Below are 12766 nucleotides of genomic sequence, written 5' to 3'. Positions count from 1 at the left end.
CTTACAGCAGTGTGGCGGCCATTTTTATCTAGCGTAGCCTTGTTTCGCCAAATCCTAGCGTTCCTCGCGGCGAGATTTGCCCAAGAAACGCTACTTCTTCGCCCCACTCGTTTCACTCGCAAATTCTCGCGTCAAAGAAACGGGGCTCAGGCTGCCAAGAGAGTCATCATACTCACCCAAATCAAACTGACAGACAACAGCATAGTCAGCGTCACACTGCTTGGTCTGCCACGTGCCTTCCCGGTTCATGCGGACACACAGCTCCGCGTCCAGATTGTCAGGCTCGTTGGACGATGTCCGCCACGCGTAGGATGTCTGGACAGCGGTCTGCGTGCAGTCCCCCTCCCACTGGCCCGGGGTAGAGCCCGGATGTTGGGAGTACAGGCCCGTCCAGAACTCTGTATTGCTGGTTCAGTTAAAGACATAAATATGACACCGATTGACCCCAGAACTCGGTGTGGCTGGCATAGTTAAAGACATTAATATGACACCGATTGACCCCAGAACTCGGTGTGGCTGGCATAGTTAAAGACATAAATATGACACCGATTGACCCCAGAACTCGGTGTGGCTGGCATAGTTAAAGACATAATATGACACCGATTGACCCCAGAACTCGGTGTGGCTGGCATAGTTAAAGACATAAATATGACACCGATTGACCACAGAACTCGGTGTGGTTGGCACAGTTAAAGAAATAAGACACCGATTGACACCCAACATCGAAAGCAAATAAGCAAAATATTAGAGTAGTCGATTGTGGGGTCTATCGGTGTAATATGTCTTTAAATGCAAATAAGCGCGCACACAAGCGCATGCATGCAATCACTCACACATCACTCACACATCACTCACACATCACTCACACATCACTCACACATCACTCACACATCACTCACACATCACTCACACATCACTCACACATCACTCACACATCACTCACACATCACTCACACATCACTCACACATCACTCACACATCACTCACACATCACTCACACATCACTCACACATCACTCACACATCACTCACACATCACTCACACATCACTCACACATCACTCACACATCACTCACACATCACTCACACATCACTCACACATCACTCACACATCACTCACACATCACTCACACATCACTCACACATCACTCACACATCACTCACACATCACTCACACATCACTCACACATCACTCACACATCACTCACACATCACTCACACATCACTCACACATCACTCACACATCACTCACACATCACTCATACATCACTCACACATCACTCACACATCACTCACACATCACTCACACATCACTCACACATCACTCACACATCACTCACACATCACTCACACATCACTCACACATCACTCACACATCACTCACACATCACTCACATCAACGTACACGTGCATGTGCACGGAAGGACGAGCGTACGCGCACACAGACACACAGACACACACAACCACACACACACACACACACACACACACACACACACACACACACACACGTTTCCTTGTATTCTGTCTCTCTTTTCTTCCTTCTCTCATTCCGTTCTTTCAGTCTTCCTTCTCTCATTCCGTTCTTTCAGTCTTCCTTCTCTCATTCCGTTCTTTCAGTCTTCCTTCTCTCATTCCGTTCTTTCAGTCTTCCTTCTCTCATTCCGTTCTTTCAGTCTTCCTTCTCTCATTCCGTTCTTTCAGTCTTCCTTCTCTCATTCCGTTCTTTCAGTCTTCCTTTCCTTCATGTTTCCTTTCTCCTCTTCTGTTATTCATAGTTTACTCACAGCACACCCTTATTGTCCCATTTCTTGACAAATTCGTAAATTCCTTTCAAAGGGAGATCACTATTGAGAGTGGGCAGATGACCTCCCCTCTCGGCACAGAATCGAGAAGCCTCGTTCCACGTCAGACAACCGTTGCCGTTCACTTCCGGGTAGATGGTCCAGTGGAGTGCGGGGGACTGACCTTTGCAAACACACTCAAACCGATCAACCAAGGTAGCAATCTTTGAAAACCACACAGCAAATCATTTGAAATAAGCAAGCTGGTTAGCAATTTCTGAGAAAAACACACACAAAGCTATCAAACAAACAACCATCTCCCTTTTGAAACAACCCACAGCCACTAATCAGCCCTTGGCCACTAATCAGCCCTCAGCCACTAATCAGCCCTCAGCCACTAATCAGCCCTCAGCCACTAATCAGCCCTCAGCCACTAATCAGCCCTCGGCCACTAATCAGCCCTCGGCCACTAATCAGCCCTCGGCCACTAATCAGCCTTCGGTCACTAATCAGCCCACAGCCACTAATCAGCCCACAGCCACTAATCAGCCTTCGGCACTAATCAGCCCACAGCCACTAATCAGCCCACAGCCACTAATCAGCCTTCGGCCACTAATCAGCCCTCAGCCACTAATCAGCCCTCGGCCACTAATCAGCCTTCGGCCACTAATCAGCCCACAGCCACTAATCAGCCCTCAGCCACTAATCAGCCCTCGGCCACTAATCAGCCCTCAGCCACTAATGGCAGGTTTCACAGTATTGTGTTCAGCAATTTACTATTTACACACTCAAATTCTACAAAATAAATGTTGGCACACAATTCAAAGGACATGTTTTTCCAACAAAGTGAGTTTGTTACAACTAAAAACAGTAATTGTTTTTATAGTCCTGGTCCTTATTTATATCTAAAAACCAGGCGCAAAGCGGCATACCCTGAAAACGCAAAAAAAGCAATACGGTCATCCTATGCATGCATATAGCTCATATAGCCAAAACCGTTGAAGATAGAAAGACATTTATTGAACAAAAAATATGCCCCACATCATTCTTAACAAGTTTTGTTCTTGTATGTATATCAAAATATTGATTCTCAAATGAATGGTTTGAAAAAATACGACTTCCGGCAGACCTAGACCGTTTTGAAGGGAAAAACCGTCTTTTTTTTCAAACCATTCCTTGGCCATCAATATTTTCATATACATGTAAGACCAAAACGTGTTAAGACTGGTGTTGTGCATCTAGTTTGTTCAATAAATGTCTTTCTATCTTCAATGGTTTTGGCTAGATGAGGTAACAAGAGAAGGATATGGGCATTGGAATTACGTCAACATTTCGAGCATTGTCACAGATGAAACATTTACTGCAGGGTGCTCCTGATTAACAAACCGAGCAAAACTGAAAATTATTGAAGAGAAGACATGTCTGAACAGTTTATAAAGAGACAAGTTTGCAATCATTTGTAAACACCATTATTGTATGGAGGAGTAACTGTTCCCCTACCCCCTAAGAAGGTATTTCTGTCCGTCAACCACGTGAGCGATCGCCACAAATCGAGGCATCACTCGCATTTCAGTTTGGACACACCGGCTGATTGCAAATGCACAGTACGTGTTTCGACACTGAAACGTGACGATTGAGCGTCAAAATAGTTTCTTAAAACAGTCGAAAATGGAGTTAAATGTGACTTCAACACTCAGTGGCGATCGTTAGAGTGGCGATTGTTACTAGACGGACACTAGAAAACCTCAGAAAATGTAATTACTTTGCGATTTTTTTAACTGAAAAACTGTTGCGGTCTTTTTCTGTCGAGCGCGAGCGTCAACGTAAAACAACGTGAGGTCACTTCCTCCCCAAACGGTTAGTTTTTGAATGAAAAGAAAAATGTGGCGATCGTTACATTGTTTAGACGGACAGGATCGCAACTTTGAAACTCGGGTCACCGTGCCTCGATCAAGGGCAAATTGACCTCGGCAACATTATAACTCACTTCAAGGGTGCACAAACTTGTATTTACAGTATACAAAATTAGGTAAACTTGTGTTTTTGTCCTGTGAAATCACAATTAGTTTCGATGCTCTTGATATCGCTATGCGGACGGACAGATCCGAATCCCCATACATTTTTTTTGCGGAGCTAGTATAAGTTAGAATTTGTGTTATGGATATCGATTGTTGTTGAAAAACAATCATTTCAATGTGTTCTGGCACTCTCAACCACAACAGCATTGATACTTGTGCATGTGTGTGTTGGAATTTAGTTCTTTGTTTAGTGATGCTGTGGCAAAAGTAAATTCATCCGTCCGTATTTTGACGATCGCCACCATTCACACGCACATAAATAAACACATTATAAAAAAATTCAACTTTTATTTTCAAAAAAGTATTTAAACAACAACTAGTTTGCATGTTAATACAACAAATACAGCAGATTCTCACAGATATGGATTTAAAAGACTAAGCAAATCTGAGACTATCAAAATGGCCTAATACCATGAAACCTGCCTAATCAGCCCTCGGCCACTAATCAGCCTTCGGCCACTAATCAGCCCACAGCCACTAATCAGCCCTCGGCCACTAATCAGCCCACAGCCACTAATCAGCCCTCGGCGAATACATCATCAATCATTCATCAATATATCATCAATCAGTCATCAATCATTCATCAATATATCATCAATCACTCATCAATATATCATCAATCATTCATCAACTGATCACCAATCATTCATCAACTGATCATCAATCATTCATCAATATATCATTAATCATTCATGAACTGATCATCCACGCACACACGTCAATCCAGTCCATTCAGCCAGCCAGCCAACCAGCCAGCCAGCCAGCAATGGACACGAACTGAAGCAACAAGGCAGAACTGAAGAGAGAAAACTAAATTGAAAGAAAACAAGAGGAACTGAATTAAAAGAAAAGAAAACAAGAAAACAAAAGTCGCGTAAGGCGAAATTACTACATTTAGTCATAGAGATTACACAACGTCATCGAGTGAGGGACCGAAAAATATTGAAACTCGAGGATGATTTTTTTGTAGTATCAACCGAGACCGTAGGTCGAGGTTGATACCACACAAAAAAATCATCCGAGAGTTTCAATATTTTTTGGTCCCTCACAAGATGACGTTTGTGTAATTTGTGTATACAATGATAAATTGATTGTATACAATGATCAATCTCTATACCTTCCTGTCACTGGAAGCAGCAACACTTGAAAGCATAAGTTCCCTTGACAAACGTCATTTATGATTGGCGTCATCTATGAATGACGTCACTGTCTAGACAAGACAAGTGCCGGTATCGGCAAACCTTGTCGCGGCAAAGGGCTATGACCCGTGCCTTGATGCCATTGAGATCATAGGAGATGCACAGCAGTGCCGATACCAGGTTTCTTTAGCTTCACTTTAAAATGATATCAGAACGATAGTTATTCACTTGAAAGTGAACACAGGAGAGTTGTATACAAGCTGTTAATGCTGCGTCGCTCCAAAGTAATAACGGTTTTGGGTGTGACGAAACAAAAGAACAGGGCCGGAGTGCTATGTAAATTATGAGCAGTTCTTCCAAACCCATAACAAAAATGTGACACTGACAGTCTGTCCTCGCAAACTGATCCAGAATTTTTCGTTTTGCCATGTCGACGTTGCAGATCCGGAGCAAACGATCCAGATTTCTTTGAAAGTTTGTATTCAAAGGCTTTTTTGACGTTTCCTTTCAAGGCACAGCTCTAACAATGGTGACTAACAAATCCACGGCAATTCAAAGAAAGAATAACCTCAACAAGCTTACCAACGCGACTTGCGTTTAGACTCCAATGCTTTAACATCTCCCTACCCTACCTTCAAAGCAGACGACTCGCAGACATCTTTCTTTACTTTCGAGGGAGGATTCTTTTTTTCAGAATTTCTTGCAAGACTCAAACATCCTTCTACACGTTTCCTTTTCTGTTCATATTGTGCTGCTTTACCGCAATGTTTTGAGATACTTTTCTGTTCATATTGTGCTGCTTTACCGCAATGTTTTGAGATACTTTTCTGTTCATATTGTGCTGCTTTACCTCAATGTTTTGAGATACTTTTCTGTTCATATTGTGCTGCTTTACCGCAATGTTTTGAGATACTTTTCTGTTCATATTGTGCTGCTTTACCGCAATGTTTTGAGATACTTTTCTGTTCATATTGTACTGCTTTACCGCAATGTTTTGAGATACTTTTCTGTTCATATTGTGCTGCTTTACCGCAATGTTTTGAGATACTTTTCTCACGTCTGCATGGTCTGTCAAAACGCACGCAGAACACAGTGATAGAAACTCAGACTGGTTGGAATACCAAACGATCACGAATGACAAAAGATACACACACACCATGTCAAAATACAGTTCCATCAGTAAGTATAAGATTTCAAGGCGCGTTTATTGACTTTGCCAGGGACTCATTTCAATCAAAGTCATCTGTCTGCTTCCCAACCGCCTCAACCGAAATACCTCCCAGACTGATGCCAAACGTAACAGAATTAAATGTTTGAGGGATTTGTCGTGATGTTCTTCGTCAGGTCACGCCTATTTTGAAAACTAACCGTCGTGCAGAATCACCCTTCCAATTATGTCGAACTCGCGGAGTGAAACTGGGAGCATGTCTATGTTCCCCCAGGTCTATGTTCCCCCAGGTCTGTGTTCCCCCAGGTCTATGTTCCCCCAGTCATACCATGTGTCATGTCATGTCATACCATGTGTCATGTCATGTCAAGCCATTTGTCATATATGCCAGGTCATGTGTCATGTCATATGTCATGTCACATGTCATGCCACACGTGTCTTGTCACGTGTCATGTTACATATCATGCCATCTGTCATGGCATATGCCATGTTGCATGTCATGTCATAGATCATGTCATGGCAAGCAAAAATGTCGTGTCATATGTCATGCTATATATCGTGCTATAAGTCGTGTCATGTCATATGTCACGTCATGTGTCAAGTTATATTTCGCCCAGCCGACCACGAAGGGCCATATCAGGGCGGTGCAGCTTTGACATATAACGTGTGCCACACACAAGACAGAAGTCGCAGCACAGGCTTCATGTCTCACCCAGTCACATTATTCTGACACCGGACCAACCAGTCCTAGCACTAACCCCATAATGCCAGACGCCAGGCGGAGCAGCCACTAGATTGCCAATTTTAAAGTCTTAGGTATGATCCGGCCGGGGTTCGAACCCACGACCTCCCGATCATGGGGCGGACGCCTTACCACTAGGCCATCACGTTATATGTCATGTCATGTTTCATGTCATGTGTCAAGACATGTCATATTATGAATCATGTCTTGTTATGTCATATGTCATGTCATGTTCCGAGAGGGTAAGTGTAGAAGGTGGCCGTGCCGGGCATGGTGAGTGTGGCGGGTGTTTGTTTACATTGTTATCACAACCGGCCGACGGCAGTTTGGCACCTCGGTTTGTCGGTAGTCAGACTCAGTATTTTTCGCCCTGCAGTCCGGACTGACGATCTAACAGCGAACGACAAGAAGAAGAAGACTCAGTATCAAGTTTTTATTTCTGTCATTTCTGCTGAGATTTGGCAATCTCTACGCTCTAAGTCTGGGACAAAATTATCTTTGCATATTGTTGCAACTGAAGTAAAAGGAGGGAGGAGGAGAGATAAGAGACAAACACTGACACATAACGCTTCATCCATTTTGAACAGAGAAATCTGCTTCCTTGCTGCTTGGCAATAAGTGGAAGTGCCCAGCTTCAGATTGACTGTCTTGGGCTTCTAGCCCTTATAACCTAAATTTCTCTATAAGTAAGGCTCTCTATAATGTACTGGCAGAAAAAGTAGTTTTATTTAATCTTTTTTTTAATTTCATTACATTGTTTTAGTCAAGGTTTGACTAAATGTTTTAACATAGAGGGGGAATCGAAATGAGGGTCGTGGTGTATGTGTGTGTGTGTGTGTGTGTGTGAAAACTACTAAACCGATCTTCATGAAACTTCCTGAGTAAAATAATGTAATGAAATTTAAAAAAAGATTAAATAAAATTAAGTGAATTTAGAATGAAAACAATACATAAATCAGACAGAAAGCGAGGCCTACAATTGTCTTTCTTTTTGCATCGTCGTCTCAAGAAACAAGACAAGATTCTTTCTTTTAGTCGTCAGCAGCAGCATCATCATCATCTTCATTTTCATCTTCATCATCGTTGTTGTGGTCGTCGTGTCGAGCCGTCTTTTTTTTCTTTCTTTTTTCTTATGTCTTCCTTGTCGTTCTCTATTACGTTTTCTTTTTCATTTTGTATTTATTTTTACGGAACGAACTTCGGGGATTTGAAAAAAAGACTTGAGCAATATGCAGACTACAGTTGACTGACCTGTCACGCCGAGTATAGTGGCCAGAAGCAGAAAGCAGTAAGCGGCAGCCATCTTGTCACGCAGCTCTCACAGTCAGCACGATGGCGGCAATGACACAACACTGTCAAACAATGCCTGGCCAGCGCGTCCTTACTGTCTTTCACTTTATTCTCCTGGTTCGGTGTTGGTTGTTGGCTTTATTTTTTATCGTGGTCAATGTATGTGGTTTCAGGAATTTTGATTTGTTGGTTTAGATTTTTCTCTTCTGTTTTTGTGTGTGTGTGTTTTTGTATGTTTGTATGTTTGTGTGTTTGCTTATTTGTTTATTTATTTGTTTGTTTTTCTGTTTCTCTGTTTTTTGTGTGTGTCTTTGTTGTTTTATTACAATCTGGCAAAGACTGTACACACCTCATCTCATATCTACGAATCAGCCAATAAAGCTGGGAGCACCGAGACCAATAAAGCTGGGAGCACCGAGACCAATAAAGCTGGGAGCACCGAGACCAATAAAGCTGGGAGCACCGAGACCAATAAAGCTGGGAGCACCGAGACCAATAAAGCTGGGAGCACCGAGGCAATGTTTGCACTGTTTCAAGCAGTGACCAATTACAGACACACAAATATTGATTTCCTCAAAGCTTTTCGAGAAACAAATAGCACAAGATGGTTTGTCGATTAAAATAAATATATTCTTTTCGTGGAAACGTGACAACGCTCAACATGACTAAAATCTGCATAGAGTTGTGAAGGCAGAAACAGGACCTGTATGCTTTTTATAGCAGCTGGAATTGCGAACTTGCGACACAATTCATCGCACTCAAACTGTGAGCGCTGGGTGCCGATCAAAAGCTACGATTGCTTTGTGCTACTTAGCTCGTTTGCGAGTTGCCTGAAACTTGTTTTTGTAACTTCTGCTCGTATGTCGATGTAAAATGCGTTCACTTCAATTCCCAATCCCTTAAAGGCACATTCAGCCTCCCGTAAACCATCACAGATACTGTCAGGCTTTTACACACAGTACAAACAGCCTTTCGTTTAAACACTCATCGCTTGAGAACATCCTAGGTGCCCTACGTAAAGAGCGAGCAATTTTCAACGAATTTATTTTTGCGTTGCCAGCTGGATTGTCTGATCAGACATTCGGACGGCGTGTTTTGGCGCTAGACCTAACTTTTAAAATCTAAATAATAAATTGACAGCTTGTTACACAAACATTCTTAAATCATAAAATAATTCTTTTTTCATCAAGACAAGATCAGAAGAACTCGAAGTTTTGACAGTTAAAAAAAAAAATAGCCCGGAAGTGTGTCCCGCAAAACGTGGTTCTCGTAGCAGACGAATGTTCTGCATTCGGCATGTCGCCAGTTTCTTTCAACGGTCAACCGCCACCGCTTAGTTCGTGTGACTCGCAGCCGTTTGTTGCGTTTTAGATTCAGAGGTACACAATAACGTGCTATCGCAGATACAGCAAGTCGCATTGAAATCACAAACTGACTACTAATTTGTGAAAAAAAAGGAAAGTGGATCACACGGGTTCACAATGGCTCAGGGGTAAGATAAACCACAAAAAAACAGGTGTGTGGTTTACGCGAGCTAAATAGCCATTGAAACTAACTCTGTTATCTAATGCTATTAAATGCTATTGCAAGGGTGTTCGATAAGGTTAGAACTGCTTTTTTCATGAGAAGATTTAAATCGTTCTGTAAACCATTTGAGACATACTGGGGCTTCAAGCTTGATTCTTGTCCATATAGTCTGCTCTCAAGTAAGAGCATGCTTCCTTGCCCAGGCCTCGCAACACACTTCCTTGCCCAGGCCTCGCAACACACTTCCTTGCCCAGGCCTCGCAACACACTTCCTTGCCCAGGCCTCGCAACACACTTCCTTGCCCAGGCCTCGCAACACACTTCCTTGCCCAGGCCTCGCAACACACTTCCTTGCCCAGGCCTCGCAAAACACTTCCTTGCCCAGGCCTCGCAACACACTTCCTTGCCCAGGCCTCGCAACACACTTCCTTGCCCAGGCCTCGCAACACACTTCCTTGCCCAGGCCTCGCAACACACTTCCTTGCCCAGGCCTCGCAACACACTTCCTTGCCCAGGCCTCGCAACACACTTCCTTGCCCAGGCCTCGCAACACACTTCCTTGCCCAGGCCTCGCAACACACTTCCTTGCCCAGGCCTCGCAACACACTTCCTTGCCCAGGCCTCGCAACACACTTCCTTGCCCAGGCCTCGCAACAGATTTAAATCAAAAAGCGTGTTATAGCTGTTGTCATCTGTGACGTGCACCGGAAAATTCCAAGTGTCACGTGCATACACACAAAACTGGGTCAGAGGACCGGAAAAATAAACACGTTTTAGCTGTGTATGTTAACAAGGTTTGTTATTGTTGTTTGTCGTCTCTTCAGCAGTTCATGCTAGACCGTTTTACAAGACCTTCTGACGTCATAGCTAACTACAAGACCTTCTGACGTCATAGCTAACTACAAGATCTTCTGACGTCATAGCTAACTACAAGACCTTCTGACGTCATAGCTAACTACAAGACCTTCTGACGTCATAGCTAACTACAAGACCTTCTGACGTCATAGCTAACTACAAGACCTTCTGACGTCATAGCTAACTACAAGACCTTCTGACGTCATAGCTAACTACAAGACCTTCTGACGTCATAGCTAACTACAAGACCTTCTGATGTCATAGCTAACTACAAGACCTTCTGACGTCATAGCTAACTACAAGACCTTCTGACGTCATAGCTAACTACAAGACCTTCTGACGTCATAGCTAACTACAAGACCTTCTGATGTCATAGCTAACTACAAGACCTTCTGAAGACCTAACTGACGTCATAGCTAACTACAAGACCTTCTGAAGACCTAACTGACGTCATAGCTAACTACAAGACCTTCTGACGGCCTAACTGACGTCATAGCTAACTACAAGACCTTCTGAACACCTAACTGACGTCATAGCTAACTACAAGACCTTCTGAACACCTAACTGACGTCATAGCTAACTACAAGACCTTCTGACGGCCTAACTGACGTCATAGCTAACTACAAGATGAAACAAAGGGAGATAACATTAGTTATACTTTGAGGGAACATGAATGGTTCTTTCTCACGTTTAAGAATGTGTACAACTCGCGAGATATTTTTGAAAAACCATGTTTCAGGCAACCCGAAAACGGACAAGTAATACTTGACACCATAACGTAACTATTGAAAGAAGGACACGCTTGATTAGATTAAGTGCCGTTACCATCACAGCTAATGTGCAAAGGATGACGTGCCTATCCTAAATAAATCATGGCTGCCCTAATGAGTTTATCATTATGGCCGTGTCAGGTGATTATGTTGTTTCTTTTTCAACTTTCATTTGGGGAATTGGTTTGAGTGTGGCTTGTGTGTTTGTTTGCATATTCGTTTGTTTATTTTGTTTGTTTTGTCTGTCTGTCTGTCTGTCTGTCTGTCTGTCTGTCTGTCTGTCTGTTTGTCTGTCTCTCAGTCTGTCTGTCTGTCTGTCTGTCTGTCTCTCAGTCTGTCTGGCTGTCTGGCTGTCTGTCTGTTTGTTTGTATGTCTGTCTGTCTGTATGTATGTCTGTCTGTCTGTGTGTATGTTTGTCTGAAACCAATAGGATTGTAAATCACCTATCACTTGACACTGACAAAAGACGTCCCGGGGTCAAAGCGTCCACACTGAATAGCGTCTTATGTAACCTCCATCTCTTCCAAGCCTCCACACTGAATAGCGTCTTATGGAACCTCCATCTCTTCCAAGCCTCCACACTGAATAGCGTCTTATGGAACCTCCATCTCTTCCAAGCCTCCACACTGAATAGCGTCTTATGGAACCTCCATCTCTTCCAAGCCTCCACACTGAATAGCGTCTTATGGAACCTCCATCTCTTCCAAGCCACCACACTGAATAGCGTCTTATGGAACCTCCATCTCTTCCAAGCCACCACACTGAATAGCGTCTTATGGAACCTCCATCTCTTCCAAGCCACCTGAAACCTTTGACGTCAAAGCTAAACGACGTCACTCTAGAAGGTCTAGCATGACGTATACATCTCAAGATTCTTCAAGCGGAAACAGCAAGCGCAAGACTGTTATCAAAATGACGCCGGCTTTTCTCGGTGACTAAAGCAATGGAAAATTAGGTCCATGTCAGACTCTAGTTTGACACGACCTCATTTATATGGTATTCCCACGTGTGAGTGTATGGTTTAGTTATGGATACGTGGCCTATCTCACGTGTGAGTGTATGGTTTAGTTATGGATACGTGGCCTATCTCACGTGTGAGTGTATGGTTTAGTTATGGATACGTGGCCTATCTCACGTGTGAGTGTAGGGTTTAGTTATGGATACGTGGCCTATCTCACGTGTGAGTGTATGGTTTAGTTATGGATACGTGGCCTATCTCACGTGTGAGTGTATGGTTTAGTTATGGATACGTGGCCTATCTCACGTGTGAGTGTATGGTTTAGTTATGGATACGTGGCCTATCTCACGTGTGAGTGTATGGTTTAGTTATGGATACGTGGCCTATCTCACGTGTGAGTGTATGGTTTAGTTATGGATACGTGGCATATCTCACGTATGCAGAATGAAAGGTCA

At 43.3% G+C, this 12766-nt stretch overlaps 1 protein-coding gene across 1 annotated transcript in view; it reads right to left on the bottom strand.

Moving 5' to 3' along the window:
* Positions 1-8213, bottom strand: part of LOC138970261 (mucin-4-like) — a 29495-nt gene extending 21282 nt beyond the window's left edge. Inside the window, exons 1-3 of the mRNA XM_070342756.1 lie at positions 8162-8213; positions 1787-1967; positions 177-406 (exon numbers count right to left, since the gene is read on the bottom strand). Coding sequence (XP_070198857.1) covers positions 177-406; positions 1787-1967; positions 8162-8213 — 463 coding nt within the window. The remainder of the gene's footprint in view (positions 1-176; positions 407-1786; positions 1968-8161) is intronic.
* Between the last annotated feature and the right edge of the window lie 4553 nt (positions 8214-12766).

Source organism: Littorina saxatilis, linkage group LG7, assembly GCF_037325665.1.
Source record: "Littorina saxatilis isolate snail1 linkage group LG7, US_GU_Lsax_2.0, whole genome shotgun sequence".
Classification (NCBI taxonomy): Eukaryota; Metazoa; Mollusca; class Gastropoda; order Littorinimorpha; family Littorinidae; genus Littorina; species Littorina saxatilis.
This window is presented reverse-complemented; position numbering and strand designations above follow the sequence as displayed.